Source organism: Mycteria americana, chromosome 6, assembly GCF_035582795.1.
Source record: "Mycteria americana isolate JAX WOST 10 ecotype Jacksonville Zoo and Gardens chromosome 6, USCA_MyAme_1.0, whole genome shotgun sequence".
Lineage (NCBI taxonomy): Eukaryota > Metazoa > Chordata > Aves > Ciconiiformes > Ciconiidae > Mycteria > Mycteria americana.
This window is the reverse complement of record NC_134370.1, coordinates 57261936-57285478: the sequence shown is the minus strand read 5'-3', so window position 1 is coordinate 57285478 and position 23543 is coordinate 57261936. Positions and strand designations below refer to the sequence as shown.

The following is a 23543-nucleotide window of genomic DNA, read 5'->3' as shown; positions in this document are numbered from 1 at the left end:
TCCCTTTTATCAGTTGGCTAAAAATGTTAGCATTTAGTCACATACAAGCGTGTTCCCCTTCCCTTTCCAGCCACAAATAATAATAGCCCAATTCACTGGAGTTTTTCCATGACTCTGATGAGTACTGGATCGGATCCAAAATGAAATGGTTTGGCAAGGAATGGAAGACCTTGTAGAAAACAGGGATTGTGGTGACGGGTTGAACCAGCAATCCTTATAGCAATTAAAAATGGCATGGCCAGCTTTTCATATCTAATGATATTTCACAACAACAGAACTTTTTTCAGTTATGTTTCATTAGTGTCATGTAGTTAAGAGAACCACTGCAACAAAGCAGAAACAGAAATGTTAATAGTTTATGTCTGCATTACAGTAGTACTCAGATCTTAACCGAGATCAGATGTACATACCACAATCGGTAAGAGAAAACATGCAGCATTGACATTGCTCTTCAATATTTTGTGCCTGCACTGCCCTTTACTTTCTCCGCCTCTTCTTTTTATTCCTGGACCTTTCATGAACTTGAAAATGATACAGAAAAGGCTTCGCAGTGATCTCAGTGTGATAACCAGCTGTTCCAGCTATATGTGTTCAATGCAGTGGGTCAGTCTAAGTAACTTCTCTAGTTTATCAGGTTCTATGTAAGGATTTCTAGAATTCTATCCTAAGTAGGAACTAATCCAAAAATACATAAAATAAACACTTACAAACTGCCAATCGCTATGGCTACAATTATCAGCCCTAATTCCCTATACCTCCATTGCTCATTAATAACGAGCCCTCTGTTTGTGGGAATGGCTGCTTAACAGCTGTGCTGCCCAACAGCTCCTGTTCCAGCAGGTCCCTGCCTATCACAATGGGAGCAAACACTGGCCACGGGGCCATTCAAATGAAGCTCCCGCCCCTGACTGGGGCTAGGGAGGATGTGGGGTAAAGCGGTCTGAAAAAATTGCTTGGTGGTCAGTTTGGGTGTGCGCCTGGCAGGCTGTGACCGTTCTGGCCCTGGTTCAGCGCAAGACTTGGGTTTTCCTTGAAATTTGAGAGCTATCCCATACAGGCTTCAAACCTTCTTTTTGTACAGCAATTAATGTAGTACGTTAACAAGCTGAAATATGGCAGAGGGCCAAAACCCTAATGCATGCCATACGTTTGATTGTTTTTGCCAAACATTTCCAACCTCTCAAAACCACAATTACAATCAAAAACAAGGCAATTCCCTGCACGACCAGCCCCCCACCTTGAGCTCTCATTTAACACTTCCTTTGTTTTAACCGCTCTGCATATCCCCGCCAGCTCTGGAATTTGTTTTGGCTTGTTTGCTAGCACAATCAAAACCTGATGGTTGTGTTCAGCATATAGAGACCAACACAGGCAACTGCGTTTTGTCCTTCAGCAGCTATTTGGTATTGCTTTTTGGTCAAGGACTCTCCAATAAAACATTAACACAAAAAAAGAGAGGCAGAGACACTAGATAAACAATAATGATGTATCACAGGCTATTCTGGAAGGAGGATATTTTAAATGTCACCTTCTTTTCGGCTCATCACTGAATTTTCAAGTCAGTATCAGCTTTGCATGATAAACACAGGAACTGGTAGAAATGTCACTTAACATCTGGTAGAAGCATCCCTCTTCCTAAATTTGAAAAAATAAATGCTTTCCCAGTAGCAGAAAAATATCAAAGTACAAAACAGTGACAAAAGCTTAAACAACACTTGACATATTCTAATCCTACTGACACACAAATATTCTCAGGAGGTAAATAGTGCCAAATGGCACATTGACATCAACACCTCCCATTTCTAATTATACACAACTGGATGCATTTTGGAGCTGCCTCAGACCTTAATTTTTAACTAGCAGAATTAGTGTAAAATTAATTGGGGACTATTTACAGGATGGCTACATTATAGCACTGCTATAATGTAAAGAAATCATTTAACAGGCATCTTTATAACATAATCATATAAATATTTACTAATCTGTAAATACACCTTAGAGACCATCAACATGCAGAAGGTGAAGAATAAGCTTTTCCTCAAGAGATATTCTTCTTTAGTTTCTTTTGAGCACATATTTTAGAAACGTAAATTATTTATCCTGAACTAATTACAAAGCTTTGGAAGAATACTAATTATTCTCTAATTAAAGTGACTTTAAATCTAGCATGTAGTGTCATATCTTGGAGATGTCTTTGCAGGATTGCTTTATTTCCTTGCACAGAAAATATCTTAGTATAAATGAAAATCAAGTCATTAATATTTTAATAGTCATTCTGTTATTGTCTCTTCAATCCAGTTGGTGAAAATAAGTAATGCCGCAGTTACAAGCACGGATTCTAAGATCCAGAGCCAGCCACGCATGGCCTTTACGTGACATCCATCATGTTTCACCAGATTCCCCCAATTAGCAGAACTATCATACAATTCATCGGAAGATTTCAGTACATTTGGCAGATGGAGATCTCAGTCATATGTTTTATAAGGCTCAGATTCTGCATGAAGTCTTTGCAGTGCAGAGCAAGGGGGAAGGAGAACAAGAAAAGAGAGAAACCCAATGCTTGAAGTCTGGTCGTCTTTCTGTAGGACACCTCCTGCCAAGTCGGGGGCAGAAGAGAGACGCAAGTACCAACAGGGGATCAGGCGCAAAATAAACAGGTTCTTTCTCAAAGCCAGTTCCCTTAAAGCAGCACAAAAATGACACTGCTGTTCATCCGGTTCTCAGTTGTCAAGGTACTGGACCTCATCAGGTGTACAGAGCTCAGATTCAGTTATTTTGAATGTTAACAAAGAAACAAAGGGTATTTTCACGGTATTTGGCCTTTGACTTCAAAGAAAATTTAGAAGAATTCTTTGTGTTTAGATTATAATTGTAAAATGACTGCAGAAATCACAGAACATGCGGTTGTTTTCATTTGACTTAATCTGCTAAAGCCGATACTGAAGATGTTGTCAGGAACTCGTACAAGGAACAGGAGAAATCAAGGGAATAATTCCCTTAGCCTAAAATGCTGTCATAACCTTGTAATTGTGATAATTCTTAAAACTGTAATTTTGAAGTTAATGATCACAGTCAATCAAAAAACAAAATAAGAATAGTTTTAAATGCTAGCGTGGCTGAATTAACTTTGTGCTGAAGAAAAAGTGATACGTGTGGTTATTTGTGTTTGTAAAGCAGTGGTATTTCCATGCCAGAGACACCAGGAATTAATAAGCAGCGCTAATAAGCACTTTAAGAGCATCTGGAAGCAAATGTAGGAATACTACTGCTTTAGCCTCATCGGAAGAAAACTGAAATAGAATAAACAGGCCAGTGCATACAATAACACTGTCACGGACAATGCAGAGATTAGTTTTGTACAGATCAAGTGCCGGTCCTATGGGTATATGCAATTCCATGCACTGCTGGTTTTTTGTGTACTTATGTTTCAGGCACGTTTGGAGATCTCAGGCATGACTACAGTGCAAAATGCAGAGTCTTAGCCCTAAGTCAGTAAATATCAGTAAGGTGAGACCTGACTGAAGGTGTTGGTATAAATATGCAGAGACCTGCAAGTGGTAACTTGTACAGGTAACACTGCAGTGTGTAGGAGACTGGAAAAGGGAAACAATTGATAATAAATCCATAATAAAATAAACTGTTTTCTTTTCTGTACAGTATGTGCTTGATCGCTCCTGCTACCAGCAGGATCACTGCAGTGTCACTGCATTTCAGCGGGCTCAGTGTCAACCCTGTGAATAGCATTGAGCACAAGATATGAGGGAGGAAAAAGTAGCTTAAAGAATATGCTGCATGATAAAATAACACATCAATCAGATCGAGCTGAAAACTGTCTTGTTTGTCTAAAACCATTGTTTCAAAGAATGAGAACAAAATGTAATGACAGTAACAACTCTTGGCCTGCAAATAACATTTTATATCTTTGATAATGATACATAAGGTAAAAAATGTTGCACTTGACTTTCTTGAAATATCTGCTTTCCCTTAAAGCAGGTCCCATTGAAATAATGGCAAATTCATCAGATGGTCAAAAATGGACCCAGACATGGTAAGTTCCTTCTTGAATGAAGAGGTGGCTGGAGGTAGGCATTTTTATCTGCTCTATGTAAATGAGGAAAAGGAGATAATGGTGCTAAAGGAACATCGCTCACCTAAAAATATGACTGTTTCTGCCCTAAGGTTACCCTATCAATGTTTGAATGATTAGAATTAGGTTTTCCTGTTTTTCCCTTCTTTTCCTGTAGCTGTAGGACAAGGGGAAGCAGAGAAACTGTCTGCATAAATAGCATTGCCAGATGTGCTAGTAAACAAGTGGAAAAATACTTATTTTTTGTAAGTGTATTCCCTAAGCTATTACTTACAGCAATTATAGGCAATACTTACTTAGAAAGGCATTTAATACGTTTCCTCCTAAACACCTCCCCCACTACAGTACTCTCGCATGGGCCTAATGCTTAACGTGGGAATGGTCCCAGTGAGGTTGGCGAGGCCACCTTTGTCCACCCTTGACTGCAAATAGAGGTTTTTGCTGATCTGGGAGCTGCTGACTGAGCCCTTTGCTGGACTGGCGTTCGTGTGTTCCCATACCCACCAGCGGCCTGATTAAACATGCAATTCTAACCCCAGAGTAGCAAGGCAGAGCACTACGTGGCAGATAAAACCACCACTTCTTCTCCTGCTACAGCAGCTCTAGATCTGACTCCTGAGCTTCAACCTGCACGGTAACAGCCTCCACCTCTTTTGTCGCAGCGTATTCCACAAAAAGGCCAGGCAGCGGTGGACGCCTGTGCTCAGGCAGACCATTACTCAACACCGACACGAAGACGGACGGTACCTTTCTTTTCCCCTGTAAATGGTACAAAGTCTTCTCTGTCTTTGTGCTCAAGTGCTTGCTTCTCCAAGTACGAGAGCAGGCGTTCTCTGTCGAAAGGGCCCGTGGCAGGTTTAGTGGTCTGGTCCTTTTGCCGAAATCCTGCTGGAAGCAAGGCATTCTGTAAAAGAGAGGGATGCATGTAAAGGAGATGAGGCGATTTCATATAGTGTTCCAAATTTCATTTCAATGTTGTTTTTTAAGTGAAACCAGTCTTTGCATGTTACTTCGCATAATGCTCTTTGATGACAGCAATAACACACATCTCCTGAATGTAACCACTAAACCCAGTATATCTTCCAGACTTCTTGATTGTACCACCTATTAATATTTTTATTAACTGTATTTACAATCACAGCACCAAAGCACTGAGCAAGATCAGAGCCCTTTGTGTTACACATATTATAACCACAGAGTCTGCAGTCCAGGTAAATAGACCACGGTAAGTTTTCTATACATTTTCTTCTCTTCATTTATTCTTTTTCCTCCCCATTTTTCTCTCTCTCTTTCCATTTTTTCAAAAATTCCTTTCATTCTAATGCAGATGTCTCTTGGACTTCAGAAATGAATGGCACGCACAGAAAGTAATTGGTGAATTATGTGGACTTCAGCTATTTCGAGTATGCAGGAAGCAAGCAGATGAAGCCCCACTTGAAACATGTAGCTGTGTGACCATGTGATTGCAGCTGCATCCCATAATATAGGAAGATGCCTAAGGCTCCCACGTTTCAGTCCAGGAAATCTCAGTAAGGAATACAGGTACATGGACTTTGCAGTGCATGTGCAGTAAAGCCAAAGCATTGAAGATGCCGCAGAGTACTGCAGAAACACTTCATCGTCGACCAGAACACGCACAGTGAATCTGATCCATGGCAAATACCCAGTGAATCCTGAGCACATCCAGTGAACTCAGGTCACTAGACATTTTATCTGTGCATGCACAGACGTGCCCAGAGTGCTACAAATTTACCTTACATATGATATGTAGCTTGACTACAAATGCATCATGGCTTTTTTGTTGTTGAATGTTCTGTATCTCCATTTGAGATGCCAGATACTTGAAAATACCAGAAAATGCACTGCAGAAGTGGTAGTAGTGAGGGAGGTGGCAACATGGAGGGAGAGAACAGGAAAGCCCACCCTTAATTTCCAGGTAAATTTGTGCTATAGAACTAGAAGTTATAAATCTATTGTGTTTTTTCAAATGTATTTTGTCTCCAGAGTGAGTGGATTTCATCTGCCAGTTTACCTGCCAGTTTTCAAGCTCCTACATCAGCTTGGAAGGCTTTGGGGTAGGTACAGTCAGAATTCCCAACCAGCACACTTGTGACCGTAACCTCATTATTGTAGGACTGAGTGGTTCCCAGGCCAGAGATCTTTAAATTCTTTGTGAGAGTGTCTTCAAATATCCAAATTATCCTTGCTCTCTACAAAATGACAGCTGTGTAGATGAATCTTATTTTTCTTAATCATGCCTAAATATATTCTCTTCAGCTAAAAATATCTGTGCTGAATGACATAGTCGACAGATTTCAGAAGTTCGAAAGATCTGATCTTCACAAACACACATTATGTTTGTTTGTTTATTGCTGTGCTCAGAAATAGCAGCCATAAAAAGCTTCTCATCGTGCTGCAGTGTACAAACATGATTAAAGATTTAGATTACAGACAAGCTCATGTCTAAATAGACGAGGGATAGAGAAAGGGCACGCTTGTACAAAACCAAGCGGCACATCACAGCAGGAATAAAACCAAAATGTCCCTAGCTGAGCTGCTCATCCTTTAGGGTACACTGCCTCTACTGTAACAGAATACAAATAAAAAAGGTGCTGTATGTGGCATTTATAATAGCTTCTGAACTATGACCCCCCTCGGCCCCCGTTACTAACCTCAGGATCCAGGTCATCAAGAACATGCTCTAGCTGTTTCAGTTCATCCTCCGAGAGCTTGCTGAGTATTTCATCTTCATTGATATTCTTATATTTCTCCAACTCTTTTCGGAAGGGCAGAGACATGGCTCCTGCTGCACTGCTTGACTGATGCTGCTCTTCAAGACTTCAGCTTCTTGGGCTTCACTCACTGTTAACAATAAAGCGTTATGAGTATCTCCATTTAGCTGATATAGTCCTAAAGAGCCTGCATGCTGAGAGTCACATTTACACTTTATTAATGAAAACAAACCAGCAAGATGTCCTGGCTCAGCGGAGGGGGTGTGGGAAGTGCTGGGGCTGCCTGTGCAGCCGTAGTCAAGGGACAGCAAGGAAAGGTACAGTACGCTTGGGAACCTCACGGGTGCAGCGGCAAAGAGAAGCTTTGAGACGTAGATAAGAAAAAACGTTGGGAACTTATCCTTTTCCATAGAGATAAATGTGGTTTATTTAATTTGCTTAGTAACAGCAGCATCTGCTTGTTCTTTTTGCTAAAGGGAGAGGGAAGTGGTAGAGTCACAGACAACAGTCCAACACTGACAAACAAGAAACAAAATGTTATGCCTTGAGGCATTCTGTCTTATCCCAGCTTTGCTGATGGCTGAAAGCTTACCCACACCATCTTGGCTGGCTTTTTGGTACATTCTGGTTACCTAAGCAGCTTTAAAGTATGCTGGTCGGTAGTCTTATTTCCAAATTTTTGGCTACAAATGATAGCACTTATCATCAAAATAATTCTTGCAGTGGGGATATGCTACTTACAGCTCAAAAGTTCATCTGTAAATTAGTCTGCTGCATGGGGCACCTGCAGGCATTCAAAACACAGTCATGAAAAAAAAAGGGCTTAGTATTTCACAAATTCTTTAAGTTTTAAAACTTGAATGGGGTTCCTTGTTAGATGATCCCAACTGATCAGTAACAAGAAAGTGTCATTTGCATGGCCCCAACAGTCACTGTCATATAACTTGTCATATGATGAAGGACTCTCTGTCTTTCCTCGCTCTTTTTTTCCTCTCCAGAACCAATCCTAGAGCCAGAATCTGCTTGTAAATGGATGGAGTGGAGGAGAATTAATGTATGATCAGACACAGCATTAGCTGGGGACTTTAATTGTGCTCCAGGCCCTCCCAAGTCTGCCCAGTTTCCCACACCAGCACCAGAGCTCTCCGAATTACACAGCTAGCTGTGCAGTTTTACAGCTGAGTTTTTGCATTCACAAATTTCAAAGTTATGGTTGATATAGAAACCAGCCAACTGGCACCTACACCTGCCTTATGTATCAACCCAAACTCTGATTTCGTTTGGCCAGGTCCTTACTTGTCATAAGCTAACAAAATCCATGTGGGTTCTGTCGCTCTTCGTATGAGCTGGAAGCCTGATCTTTATTTCTCTTTTATTCAAAATCCAAATGAAAATGTTGCATTACTTAGAGTTTCATTATTAAAATACTAAATACTAAAACATATCTCATTTTTCTATTTATCGGAAAGACTAGAAATCAGCAACCTATAGACAGGGAAGAGAATAATGAGTAGAATTACAAATTTGAACAATCTGGAATTCTGTGAATACTGCAAGGCATGATAAGCCTTGACTTGAAACACTTAAACATCCTCTTCCAAGAAAAAGCATTATTTCCCCTATACACTCTCTTTTTTTTTTCCTTATTACTGCTCTATGTGTTGTCCCTGTTTGCATAGCATGACATCATCGTCAACCCATTCCAAATGTCATGGTAGAATTCAACTGTTCTTTAAATTGTGTGTTTCTTTTAGGAAGTTAGCATCTGATGTTTCACAAAGATACAGCAGTTGCACAAAATTCTTATATTATCAAAATTCTATCATATGTGATGAGTGTGATAGGTATTTTGGCAAAAAAAGTCCAAAATAGGTAATGTTTTTGTGTACTTGGTGCTTAAAGAGAACACTACATACGTTTAATTGATACAATTTGTTACCAAAACTACTTGTTAAATAATGAAAGCATTGTATTTAAAAGTGAAAAGTATATTTGTTTAAACTGTAAAAACAAATTCAGCTGCAGTACAACATTTCTGGACTGAGACAGCAGGCACCTTCTCTAAGTTTCTTTGGATAAACTCATTAAAAATGTAACATTTCAGCTAGCAGTCATTAACTGGGCTGAAAAATTTCTTTGAGGGGATTAGAGCTTTTTAAAACTCTATTTAACAGTTGAAATGGTTATTTTACTAGAGTTTAATTGCATCCCTGGAAAAGACAGCAATGTAATCCGAGGTTAGGTTAATTAAATATTGTTAGAAAAGTAACTGGTAAGAGTACATAACAGTTTCCCTGGCTGAGATTCAGCACTTCGGTTGCGCAGGATGCCTGGTACCAGTACGTCTCCCTCGGTTGTATGGCATTGCACGGATTCCCATCAGGGAACACAGCTAAGACTTGTTTTACTGATATCGGCAATACCATGTATGTCATGGCTTTTGTGAAAAGGTTTGCAAAGTTGAATCCAAGTGCTAATGGGTAATGACTGCAGAGTGTGATTTGTGTGTACCAGAAGTTTTTGATTTCTTTGTGAATTACTTCAGTGCTTAGCCATAAAGGGAAGACATGCCAGGACACACTTTTCAACATGTGACAGTTTTCAATATTGTAACTGGTTCCTTTTAATTATTAGGGAGACAAGATATTTGACCATGTGCAGGAAGGATACCCAAAGAGAAATATAAACCCAGATATTAAAGATGTGTCAGTCTAACTTCTCTCATGGCATGAAGCACTATGTTGGATAACCCTTGTTAGATTAGTGGTGCGTGGAAAAGCTTGAAATCACGCTTTTCTTGCGTGCATACGTTTGCAACAGAAATTTCCTTGACATTTTCCCTTTCACATCTGAATCTTACTCTTCAGTGGCTGAACAAAAGCAAAAGACACTGCTTATGGAATTTCTTTGTCCACAATCCCTGTAAGTAGTAAAGCTTTTCTGGAGCTCGCACCCTGCTGTAAAGGCTAGTGAAAGCTCCGCTGAAACGCCTATCGTTCATGTTCCAGCTTTATGCTCTCTATTGACCTTTCACCACAATTACATTATCGGAAACGCAGATAAATCTAACCATTCAGCATCATTCAGTCTGGGAAGGAAATGCTGAAGTCTTGAGTTCACATACTCTGGAAATTGCTGTCTAATGTGATGATTATGATCTCCACCTTCCTAATTGGATTTCATACTGTTAATTTTGTGTATATAAACAGGGTCATAAGCTGTCTGTGCTGCTGCTTCTTGCGGTTTGTCTTTTCTGAGCATACATATACTGTTCACTTTTTACAGATTATATGCACTGGATTTTCTTTGTTATGATTACTGTATGAAACAAACATCCTCCAAACTTTAATCAGTTGAAAAACCAGTTGTAACTAACCAACAGCTCCTAGCTACTGTTATTTTGAGCATACAAAAGCAGATCAGGTGTCACACAGTAGAAAGGAGATGTTCAATCTAATTGCAGAGGCGACATGCTGAACGTTACACTGCATGAGGGACGAATGAGGGACCATGGGTAAGGCTATGGAGTCTCCCTTCAAACTTACAGGGAAGAGTGAACAAGGAGAGTAAGGAGCGGAGGAGCACAAATCCCATTTGGTTTTTTCCATTTAGTTTCAATACGGAGCATCACAGTTTACCATGGGCTCAAATACCCACTGTTAAACAGCAAAGCATGCTGTTAGATGCCCAAGAGGTGAGAGCTATGCTGATGCAGGACTGTAAGAGGTAGCACTTCTGCTAACCATGTACTACTTTTAAATCGTTGTGGAGCACAGATGTTGCACAGTGAGCTTCAAAGACTCCATTGCTATATTTTTATCTTTGATTCCTTCTAAAGAAATACATACTTCTGTTTTATTTGGGGCAGCTTTTTCACCCATGCCTGTCAACATCAGGATTCAAAATACGTTTTCAAAGACAAAAAGGGTGTCATTAGTCAGCCTGCATAAAATCATTCTTGCTCTATGTAGTCAACACCTGCTGTGCTACAACTCCTCTATACTTTGCTGTGTTCCATAAGTACTTTTTGGTTATAATCCTTATACACTACTGAAAAGCTTTTCTAGAGTAGCTAGGCTGTAGTTTCTGCTGATACCATAATACTGTCGTAATTTTCTACTGCTGATACAGATATTTCTTTCTGAGATGGAATCAGTCCTCCACTGAATTACTGTTAGATGTCAGAGAGGTCCCACTCGCATTTGCTTGGATCCCTTGAGAAGTGTTGGAACAACCTGAACTATAGAACCTCCTATGGACCAGCAGCTACAAAGGCACATCAGGTCACTCATGCTGTCTAAACCACCGGCTATACACCTAGAAAAACATAATGTCTCTGGGGTCCTGTAGAGATGAGAATACTGTGATACAGACAATGTGATTTTCTAGTTTTTGATAGTGTGTACAAGCTAAGAATGAAGCTGCATGGCAATGTGCATTTATTATGTAAAAAGAGATGTGCTGAATGGGAAATAATCCAATGGAGTTCTTTGCATTTTTATAGAAAAAAAGATCTTTTTTTATAATCAGGTTTGAGAAAGTGTCCTCATTTTTCCTTTCCAAATCATGGCAACTGATGTTTAGAAAGGAAATCCTGATGCACGATCTATTTTAAACTATCTCCGTATCCACAGTGGTGGATATTTGTGTTTTGAAAAATAGCTGTGAAACTGATCTGTCAATGTGGAAAAATTCTTCCCTTTCTTTAAATAGGCTCAAGTAGCTAAACATGAAAATAAGAAACAGGTGGAATAAATCCCACGTTAAATTGATACTGGACCAAATAAATAGGATTGGGGCCATTATGCGTAAGAGCCGTGTTTGTGCAACACAAGCAGATGCTCAGTAGAAGGAGGGTGATTGTCCCGCACCATCCAGGCAATGGAGTGCTCCCACCAATACACTTAATCCAATGCCAGACACGGGACCTCTCTGCTGTCCAGGAACTGCTATGAAAAATAAGGCTGAGATGTTCAAAACTCAAACTTAAAGAAAAAAAAATTGATAAATACTTAATTATTGGACATATAAATAAGGGTCCTTTTTTATTTTTATACTTAAAAAGCAGGACCAATATGTACTTTCTAACCATGAACATAGGGGAGATGTATACTCAGAGATCATGTTTTGTGGTACAAAATTGCTTCTTGGTTTTGAACTAGGAGGTTCAGAAATCTCAGAAAAGCTAGACAGGATGCATTAGGGCCAGCACAGTGCAGAAGTATGATAGGAACATATAGTGAAGCATTATGAAACTGGGTATTTTGTGTGTATGATGAAAATGGTATTAGCTACAGGTCCTGATGTACATAGAGACAGTAGACATGTGAAAGAAACTCACATAGGTAGAAAATAGAAGAGGTATCTGTAGAAAAGGATTTGGTCTTCTAGAATCCCCCAACTTTTCTGCCCATTTTCCCCAAAAAACTTCTGGAGAACTCACGACATAAGGAGCACTGAAATTCTCTGGTTTAGTCACCTTGTCTAACCCTTTCCATCCAGGACACAGCATGATCACTCGGTGGATCAAAACAAATAACCTGTTTAAGGATTTATAGAATGGGTCCTTCGAGAGGGTCTCGCTGGGTCTGGTGGGGAGCGCTCTCAGCTGCAGATGGCACTGAGCTCAGGGCTGGCTCTGGGCGAGTAATGACGTGGCCAAACCTCTTCTGTTCCCAGCCCAGTTTGTCATCTTTTGTCATACTGTAGCAAAGAATCTCTAAAAATCCCTGTATGCTTAAAACGCTATTTTTCGCCAGGGTTAATGTAGGGTTATTTCATGTTCTGTTCCTAGCAACTGGTTTAATCCCATATAGAGACTGGTAAATAATTAACAATTATGTTGTCCTAATATTAGACTAGGCCTGAACCTTTAGGATAATCATTCCGTGATCAGAAACTCTACTTCATAATTGGATGAGCCTTTCTGAACCTTGGTAATGCTTATGCCACTCTGTAGTTTACATTACAGTTTGCTTCTTTACCGAGGGATTGACAACTCCTATGCAAATAAAATGCAAGACATCAATTCACTTTAGTGGGAGTTCAGTCATACCCTTTGTAAGAAAATAACCATCATGTATATTGCAAAATTATCCATACAAATGTACCTTTATTTTTAAAGATATAAAGGGATGTACTCCCTTTGATTCAGATAACATGAAAGCTTTTTCACTGGTGATTAAAGAAAGATGAAACATTAATGCCTCCCCCACTGATGCAGAATAAAGTTATATAATAACAACTAATTTCTGATTGTTTCTAAAATAACATTAGTGGTTTCATATTCATAACCATTCAAAACATGAAACTAAGTCCTGGGAAGGAAGTAGATTTCTTTACAACACCTGACGGATTTATAACCTGTTTCTGGGTATCGTCATATTTTTAGATCACAACCACTAGACCTGTTTCTATACAAAAATTCTGACTAATTATGCAGTGATCATATGATGATTTAAGCCAGTCTTATTTAAAAAAAGTAACCTTTAAATCACTCAGTTCCCACCTACAGGAAGAGGATGACAGAACAAACCTAAGCATTACAAATATTAGTGGGATTGTGTCTGGTGCTCTGACACTCCAGTGATGCGTCAAGTATAGGAAATGGAAAAGACGAGAGAGACCTGTCCATCTGTCGTGTCTCCTGCAGGGAGAGACTTCCGCCTTGCTTTTAGAGGGGTAAAGTTTAGTTATAAAATAATGAAGCAACCATCTTCTATTTCTGCTCATTGCAACTAGTAACTTTGTGGAACTGGAAGGTAGGTTTCTTCCATCTTTAGAAGTTAAGTGATTATTTGAAAATCCATGCAAGGTTAATTAGCTTTTCTAAAATAAAAACATAACATAGTTACTGTCTGAAACTGAGGATGGTGTGAAGTGCTAGGCTGAAAATCCTGGAGAGCAGAGCCTTTTTATACAGACAAAATGGACTATGAAATGGCAGCTCCACCCACGATTCTTCATCTGTAAGCTTCAGCTCTGACGTGAACAGAAACACCCTGCTGCTGAGCTGTACCAGTGGTGCTTGACTGATGGTCCCTCGGATAAGACTTAACATCACGACTGACTGAGACTATCGGTGTTATAAGTGACAGTATAAGTGCCCATTTGATCCAACTGGAAGAAAACGGCCTCAATGTTTTCTGTGGGGCACCAATGATATTTTCACCTCTTTTGATAACTACCAGACTCTGCAGGTTTGATTCTGCAGTAGACAGGTGCTGAGTCACCTTGGAACAAGAGGTTGTACCTCCCTTGGTGAGCACCGCCCCGGAGCTTACATGCTCCCAGCCTTGTGACACAGCAGCCCATCGCTCTGTGGTCCCCAGGTGAACATGGATGAATCCGTTCCTGTATCATGCACGTTACAGTAATAGCTGTGACGTTTACAAGATGGTGTCTTCATCCAGTTCAGTCTCCCCTATTTTGTGTTGTGTAAAGGATTGGAGTTCTTGTCATCAGCACATCTACCATGAATGCAAAGCAAAGCATACATTGGGCTATGAATTATGTGCAGCTTTGTAAAAAGGCATCCTCAGGAAGCCAAAGGCCAGGTTCTGGTATCCTCAGTGACCGATCATGTTTACATGGAACCAACTGTTGTGGTGCCTTAAACACCACCAACCCCACGAGAGCCTCTCCACTTCACTGTCCTGTCAGAGGAAAGAAATGCCTTCTTTGAGGTCAAATGGAAAGTCTGTGGCAAGACAAGGAATTGAACCATCTTCCAAGCGTTGGACAGCTTTTCCTTTGGCTATGGGCCCCTTCTTCCATGGACAGTCTCGTTCATTTAAGTGGATCTTTTAAAGATCCAAGTGAAAACACAGCAGAGAGAGAACCAAAGGCTGGGTTAAGAGCATATACTACTGATTGCAGAACTATGATCATTAGTAATGATCACTGTTAGATAACTTCTAAAAAACCTTCTTTTTGCATCTTTCCTAAGCTGTCTTTTCTCCTTCCAATGTACAGAGACATCATAACTACCTACGTTTTTTGCATTGTAGCTGTAAACCAAAGCCAGAAACCATCCATGATGCGCACATCCTGATAGCTGAAACAATAAACAGGAGAAGGAACTGTACCTGGAAATAGACTTTTTATTTTTACAACAAAATAGATGAGACCAGCCCTGGAAAAGACAACACTAGTGTTTGTTTTTCACAAGTCAGGAACATCAACAGGAAAAAAGGACACTGGGTAATATTAACAAAAGCATTGTTCCACCTGTGCTGCCAACAGATAGCAAACGGTGTGCTACCTTTTTGCCACTGTTGTTCTCAGATTTCCCTATTTTAGGACAGCAGCTGGACCTCCAGACCCAGCTGTTCCTTGAAATGATCCTAATAAAGAAGGATTAAAAAATAAGTTTACAGATTTCTGTGGCAGCAAATAACGATGACCAAACTCCACTGTTAAACAGAAGCCACTGCTACACTTGTGTGTTACGGTCAGTAAACAGAACGTGTGCATTCACCCTGGTATTAACCTGCCATGTGCAAATACACGTGGCTACAGGATGCTGCCTGGCGCCTCTCAATGCAAAGCCCTGCGTAGCTACCACAGCCTCCGTCAAAAGGATGCTCAATCACAGGAAGACGGCAAACTATGAGATTCAATAACTTAGGAATGCTACAAAAAAACCCCTAGAGCAGATTAATAACAGCAGAAATGCACAAACATTGCTTGACAGAAGTTGTAAAATAGGGGAAATAATAATAATAATTTGGGGAAGGAAGAAAAGTTATGCAATGAGAGAGCAAAGCGCACCATTTTGAACAAAATTATTTAGGTTGTCAAGATGAGAGAGGCTAGTGGCTAAGTTCAGACAAATCCAACCAAGCTAGATGAATGGGAGAAAAGATACATACGGAATTTAGGTTGGCAAAGTCACTAAAATGACTCACATAACCTTCTTCATTTTTTACACAGGGGTAAAAATTTAAATATATATATATATTGTGGAAGCCAGTTAAGAGCTGCACAGCATACAGCACCACAGCAAAGGCAGACAGTCTATTAGATAGCAAATGGGCGCAGGATAACGTGGAAAAGAGTGTAGTATTGTTAGTATAATTCAGTGCGATGCCTCCATACATCCCTGAGTTCATTTTTCTAATAATTGTATCCCTTGCGAGGAATTAGGAGATGCGATGCCTGCAGTATTAGGCCAGATGGTCCCAGGTGTTTCTTTCCCATTACGTGTTCCTATCTCCAGAGGTGGAGGGCAGAACAGAGGAAGTTCAAGGACAATTTTTGAGAATAACCAGTTAAAGAAAAGCGTTCCTATGATAAGAAATTGAAAGACTGCACCTATTTACTACAAATATGCAACTCAATAACTTACTGAAGACTTCCTCTACGAAATGTTTTCAAAAGCATAGCTCTACAGAATGTATCATTCATGGTATAAAAATATTATCACTTCTCCCAATTATTTTTAAATTGATATTTGCTATTGATACATTTCTGAATCTGTTTCATCATTAATGCTGTGACAATGTTTTTTACATAAGTTTATGTTACTCCTAAGCTCAGGGTGGTCACGTGGATCTAGCCAGTTTTCATTTATTTTTTGGTGTTATAGTCCTCAGATTTGTCTACATATTTCTCATTGATCAACTGTGGATTTTTACTCTAGCAAAAGAAATTCCCCCAAAGCTTCCATCAAAGCAAAGCCCCTTGAATTAGCAGAGGGCCACCCTGATAATTTTGTAGTCAGAAGATGACAAAATAGAGCACGTGTGACATCTAATGCCAACATGCAGGTTTTGAGGACACATTTTGCTCATCAAGAGCTGGGCAATGTTACAAAATGTTACTAAATCTGCATCCTGTTCCTGAACCTGTCACTGGTACATTTATTCTGACCTGCTCCACGGCAGCAGAGCATCACCACCCTCCATCAGTCCTGACATACAAAAGGCATGAGATCTGTAAGGAGAGACAGCTCATCTTCATTTACAAAAATGCCTTCTTCTCACATTTTATTAAATTGCTTCATCTATTTTTTGTCATTTAACGCCTGACATAAAGGATGCGAGCCCATCGAAATGCCTACATACGCGCTCCCTCGCAAAACGCGCTATTGAACCAAGGCAAGGCAGAAAGGAAAGGCGCTCCGCACACCGCGGGAGCCTCGGACGTTTCGGGGCCGCCCGGGCGAGCCCCGCCGGTTTTCACACGCCGAGGACGGCTTCCAGCGGCTTCCCTGCCCGGCCGCCGGGGTGGGGTCGGGGCCAGCCGGCGCCCCGCGCCCCGCGCCCTGCGCCGGGGATGCTCCGCCGCCCCGCCGCGCCTCCCTCCCCGCTCCGCTCCGCTCCGCACCGCAGTGCGCGGGGCCCCGCGGAGCCGCCGCCCGCCCGGGGCCCGCGGGCGACGCCCCGGCGGCCCGCCCGGTCCCGGTCCCGGTCCCGGCCACGGCCCCGGCCCCGGCCCCGGGCCCCCGCCTTACCCCGCCGTGGGGCCGGCCCTCGCCGCCAGCCGCCTGCGCGCCCCTCCGCGCCCGAGCCCAGCGCCGCCCGCCGGCTGCGCGCCCCTCCGCGCCCCGAGCCCAGCGCCGGCGGCGGCAGGTGGGTGCCCGGCGCGGCGGCTGCGCACCGCGGCCCTGTCCTGCCGGGCACGCTGGGACTCGTAGTCCGGCAGCCGCCGGCAGCCGCCGCGGGCTCCGCGGGCTCCGCGGGCAGCGGCAGCGGCAGCACGGCCAGCCCCCGCCAGCACCCCACCGCCCCCGCAAGCGCCGCCAGCCGCACCGGCACCGGCTCCAGCAGCAGCATCCCGCCCGCCCGCACCTGACCAGGTCGCCCCCACGGCCCCCTGTCCTCCCTCACCCTTCCCGTTTCTTTCTGCCCCAAGCCGGCAGGTGACGTCCCACCTCACCCGCGTCCAGAGCATGCTTATTCCCCCTCGCCTTTGCCTCGGCATGACGTGGCCTCAGCCTTACGCATCCCCTGTGTGGCCCCTCTATATGGAAACCGTGACAATAGACTATGCGGTGGCTTGGATGCTCTGCTAGCTGCAGCCGTCTCCCCTGTATATTGTATATAATATGTAACACTATTTGAATGTACCCCCTGTAATCAAGTATGTCCATAATTTAATTTATCAGATTGCCTTCACTGGGTACTGTGTTTTACCTGAACTGAGGCCCTTGGTTCTGAGCACTAAGTGATGAGTCACCAGCAGCAGAAAAGCTATTCCCATGATTAAAATGTCTTTAAGTTTCATGACATGTTGGCAGGAAAGCAAGACATTGCTTTGTTAAGAAGCAGATGCTGCACCGGAGATGAATTTTCCTATGGAAAAAAAAGTGCAACTAGGAAATGCAATGCCTTCGGCTTCATTCTGCACCCTGCCAAACACCTCAGGCATCTGTAGCAAGACTTACAGCAGAAAACTCAGACTAGTATCAGGGACTGAATGGTTACCTTGGGCATTTTGCCACTGCTGCTCAGGAAAGCACCTGTATCCACAATAATGTGCAGAATGCACAAAGATGCTCCAAAACTGCAATGATCTGCTTGGAGCCTCCTTGCCCCAAACTTCTTATGAAATGGGATATTCAGCCATAAGTTAACAAAGCTTTTGCCAAACATCCAAAATGTTACCAGGTCAACAGAAATGGAAAAGAAACAGATCCGTTTACACCACAGTCTTCCTCTCTCTTTCTCTGCCTTGCAGTGTTCAGAGAAAACAGGGTTTGCATCCGTGGTTTTGCTTGTCTCTCATCAGCACCAGACCTGGTGGGGAAGGTGAACGGAATTGTTTTGAAATCTGCTGCTCTGGTACTTAGTGGCTCAGGCTGAAGGTGAATCTGTTGGTTTGGTGTTGGGGTTGAAGCTTCACTGCAAAGAGGGCTGAATTCAGACATGAGACAGAGAACTCTGGATTTAATTCTTAACATGAATTAAACCCTCTTTTGGGGTTTAATCTTGGTCTGTAGGATCAGGGGTTGAATGAGTTGCTCAAATTATAATTATACAAATACTGGGAAAGGGAAACGTACGCTACCAACAAAGAGCGAAAGTTAACTTTGGAATGTTTGCTTTTTGATAAACTTCTGCAAGTTTTTCACTCAGATTTTCCTGTCACGCCTTAAAATATATTTAAGTTGAAACGCTTTCTCAGTTGATATGAATGGGAAGAACCCCTCCCATGCTGACTTTTCTGTTTGCAGTTGCCTTGTATCTGCTGACAAATTCACTTCATATTAGTTTCTGTTAGAAATGTAACAATCTCAGACCTCTGCAGGGAGTGCAGAGTTTGGCTGGAGTCAAGGTTCTTCTCTTCTTTGGCTGTGTTTTTCTTGTTTCTTCCTTCATTTTACCTCATACATAGAATTTGCAATCAAAAAAATAGAAACATGATCAGTCTTTGTCTAAGAAAAGATACAGGTCACCTGTATTCATGAGACATACAGACAAAAATAGACATGGTGAATATATTAAATGCAGATGTACACAACAGTATATGTACATGCATAGGAGTAACATTCTCCTTAAAACCACAGCATACAAAGCAAACCATATCACGCTTCACTCTTGTGTACCAAGTGTGTGTTCTAAATAATTTTTCATTCTTCCCAAACCGCAGAATTAAAAGACCAAAGTATTCTATACAGTTCACAAATCTGAGCTGCATCCCATGTATGGATACGCTGTATGTCATGTATGGGCTATACCTGCTACGATACCTGTACATCAAATGACTGTGACTATCTGGACTGACCGTATTTCCAATGTGTGGGACTTCACAGACTAGCACCCTGAAAGCACATCTAAAAGTACAGGGTAAGGCTCCAAAACAGTCCTTTTTCCCTGGCAGGAATCTTTGCATAACATTTTGCCCACCTAGGCTTTTTATGTGTTTACGTACTTGACTTGTTGAAAGAAGCACAGTGCTGGAGTTAACACCCTAAGGATACAACATGCATGGGGACAACTACTCTGGAAAAAATTTTGCTCCCCTCTGGGGGACACCTTCAAGAGCGAGCAGTCCTGTGGATCCCAAAACCACCTATTTCCTGGCTCTGCTTTCCCTTTGACCAACGACAGTTTCGTTCGGAGCCACTGCACAGTGAATGCAGTGTAGAGCTTTGGTGTTTTTCCAACACTGCCTAAACCGAGCTTACTACCAGCAGGCTGCACCAGTAAATCTTTAACTGGGGCACCCAAAAGCAAGTTTTATTTCACTGAACTATTTGTAGTCAAAATGTGGTCAGTTGTTTTAAATTGTTTGTTATATTTTTTAATAAAAAAGCAGAGGGGCTGTTGTGATCTTTTCATCTGTTTTCCTTACAACACAGCTTGTAAGACTTTGCTTAATTAATTCCTGCTTGAGCTGGAGTATGTCTTTCAGACAAACATCTGGACTCGATTACTGTGTTGTGCATTTTTTTATCTCTTCCCTTAAAGACCAGCTGTTGATCAAATCCAGTAAGCTGTATATAAAAACCCCTGGTTCAATGCCTGATCAGCAGATCCTGGACCTAGGGTAGAGATAAAATTTGACTCTTGCTCACATGTAAAATTACTGAGTTTTGGAGACACTTCTGAAATGGCTTTGAAAGAGAATCAATGTATGTAGTCAGCCCCAGTTCATAAAAGCCTGGTAGTTTGGGCCTTAAAATGCTGGCCAGCCGCAGCTCGAGTGGTCAAACAGCAACTATATTTAGGCTGGGTTTTTTTAATTGCATTGGTTTGACAGATAATAGGATTTTCTTGGGCTGTTTTATAAGGCAGAGTACAGTAACACATTAAATAACACTAACTTCAAGTCATCTGCTATTTCACCCAAACTTGATTTCTGTGAGCCCTTCTGTATCCATAGTACGCTAAATCCTGAAGAAATGCACTTAGATTGGGACACTGCACTGGCCACGGTAGTAATAGTAATAATAAATACCTCATTTGTACCAATTAATTTGCAGCAGTACATCTCAAACTGAATCACCATTTCCATTTTGCAGGTGTGGAAAGTAGAGACACAGAACAGATGGTTATTTGAAGTCTGGGGCCCACTCGGTAGGCATGCCACCAGGGACAGGAACACGGGTCTCTTGCTTGGGGACTCCAGAAAGCTGAAAGGTGGAAGGAATTGCCCAAGGACATAAGAAGACCACTGCTGACCCTGGGACCAGACCCCGTCAGCTCACCATCCTCTACGCCCCGCTTACAGAGCTATGCAGCACTGCTCTGCTCCAGGCAGCGTGTCCAAAAGCGTGCCTTGGCTTGGCTCACGCTTCCCCGGTGCTGCCCCTGAGTACAGGCAACATGAATTCTGCTCCATCCACTGAGATACGGTTGCTCCTCCACCTGCCCCACCTCTGCTGTCTGTGCCGGTATGAGAAGGAGGCGGCTTTGGAGGTAGAGGCCAACTCTCCACCTCCTTTAAACTGTTCTGTTTAAAGTGGTTTGCTCCTCAGAAGGGAGCAGGATCTAACAGATACTGTCCTCCGCTCTTTACAGGGTCTGCTAATGGTGAAGATCTTTCTGCTCTACCTCTTTCTCCATGAATGGATCTGCAGGACAGCTTGTTCAGTGTTGGATTTCCTTCTTTACCTAAAGAGCCTGAGGCCCAAGGTGAGACAAAGGCCCTCTGCAGCTGACCAATATGATGTTTCTCTTAGCATGTTTCTTTTATACAGCCAGTTCACAGTGAATTGAATCATTTTGAAAATGTCTAAACTGTCTTAACGGTGCACTTGAGAAACAAAACCCTGTGCAGCGTGATCCCAGATGCTGGGCAGACAGCACATTAGATAGCGTGTGGGCTCCTGCAGATAGGGCTTAGAATGCTGCAAGTCTGACTGTCGGTGCTTGAGCTTGTCTCCAGACATGCCTCGGCAGGCTGGCCCCGGGCTGGCCGCAAGGCAGCCATCTGCAAGAAGAGGGAAAAATTCCAAAACGTGTAGGTATCTACCCCTGCAGCCTCCTACCAAAGGCTGTGTAAGCCTGCCGCACACGGGAATGTGCTCGTCTTAACCCTTCATGTCAGAACGTAGCATTCTTAAAGCATTAGGGTTGTGTCTCAAGAGAACCAGGACTGAACCATGTCTTCCTTTGCTGCCACTGGAAGGAATATGATTTCCTCACTCATAATTTGTTTCAATCTGAGTTTGGCTACTCTCATAAAAAAATTATATAGGACAGAGGGTCCAAGCACCACTTCTTATTATCATCTAGTTTACTGACAATATCCTTCCTGTCTATACCCTGTGTGAATTCCCCAGCCAGGAAGATATTTCTATCTCAGGCCATATACATTGAACCCATGTTCTTCATTTGTACCACGTCAGCATTGTAGAAAGTAAATATATTATGATATAATCAGTTTAGGATTATGTTTGAGGCTTTGGATGTTCCTTTCCTGCTGTGCACAGCTCAGCTCAGTGAACAGCAGCGAGGATGCTTCATGCTATATGCACTCTTGCTTTGCATGTGCATCGTTTCAGCACTAGTGGAAGTTCCACTGCTGTCTAGGTCTTCTATGCCCTTTGAGGTTTCATATTTGCAACAATTCCCTCACCCATGTATGATTGTCTTAAATTATATCACAGCCTTTGAAAAAGAAATCCCTCTACTAATCCTTTTGAGAACATTATGTTTGCCCTCTGATACATGCATTGGTCTGTCAGCTTGGAAAACACCAGCCTGCTAATGACTGAAGGATTATGGATCAATTGCTGAGCGTTTGCAGAAGTGCTCTTGTGGTTATAAAAGTGTCTCTTCAGTCACCCGTGGGCTGGGTGCCAGAAGGGCTCAGCATGGCTTTGCGGGTCTCTTGCCTCCAGTGCCGAACAAGGGAGAATCTCACAGAGGTCAAAAGCCCAGCTCCATCACCTGCTGACCGCTCCCAGCCTCCTCCTTTGCACGCACTGAGAGTTTCTTTCTTTGAAGCAAAGCAGATGGTTCAGCCCCAACACATTGGGCTGTTCCATTTTAAGTTTGCACAATTTTGATTTTAATATAATTTATCAGATTAATTTCTGTCTCTATTAAAGTTAGTAAGAGCCTCACTAATGACTTCAGCTCAGCCAGGACTTTGCAAAATATCTTTAATTAATGTATTAGTCATAAGTTGCTAGAATTTTACATATTTTAACTAAACTCCATATTAAATAAGATGGAGCATGTATGTTGCCTTACGCTCTATATATCTTAAGGAAATGAAATCTTCGCACTACTGAAGCAGACGGCAGAACTTACACTGATGCCAGTGGGGCCAACATTTCCCCCCATTTCTTTTCCCCAATCTACCAAGAGTTCCCAGTGACTCTGAACAAATCAGCGTCTCAGTATTACCTACTGTGTAAGCCTCGGAATCATTTTTCTCTAGGTCACAGTGGTATTGTAGGGCCCTTGATACCTGGAAAATGCTTCGAGGTTCAAACTGCTATAGCTATACTAACGATTACTGGTTATCGTTTTCCTCCTACAAATGCCTTATCCCCAAAGCAGGAATGGCAATGTCTACTAGGAACGTTACTCAACAGTTTCTACTGTAAAACCAGATTTTCCATTATTTTATGTTGCCAAAACTTAGCCATTCAAATTAAATGGCATGTGCCAGAAAACTGCCTTAATTTTAATTAGTTTTTTTTTATTTTGAGGTGTGGAAAGTCTAACAGTTTCCAACATTGAGATAAGAAGAAAGTAAACCCGTGGTAAAAAACCAAACCTCTGAAGACTGCTCTCTTTGAGCAGCTCCAGCTTTCATGTACA

The 23543-nt window shown here is 42.1% G+C and overlaps 1 protein-coding gene across 1 annotated transcript in view; it reads right to left on the bottom strand.

The window, feature by feature from the left end:
• The window catches only part of LOC142411697 (tropomodulin-2), a 36826-nt gene extending 19418 nt beyond the window's left edge, over positions 1 to 17408 (bottom strand). Inside the window, exons 1-3 of the mRNA XM_075506039.1 lie at positions 17276 to 17408; positions 6760 to 6949; positions 4835 to 4991 (exon numbers count right to left, since the gene is read on the bottom strand). Of these exons, the coding sequence (XP_075362154.1) occupies positions 4835 to 4991; positions 6760 to 6885 (283 nt within the window). The 5' untranslated portion in view covers positions 6886 to 6949; positions 17276 to 17408. The remainder of the gene's footprint in view (positions 1 to 4834; positions 4992 to 6759; positions 6950 to 17275) is intronic.
• Between the last annotated feature and the right edge of the window lie 6135 nt (positions 17409 to 23543).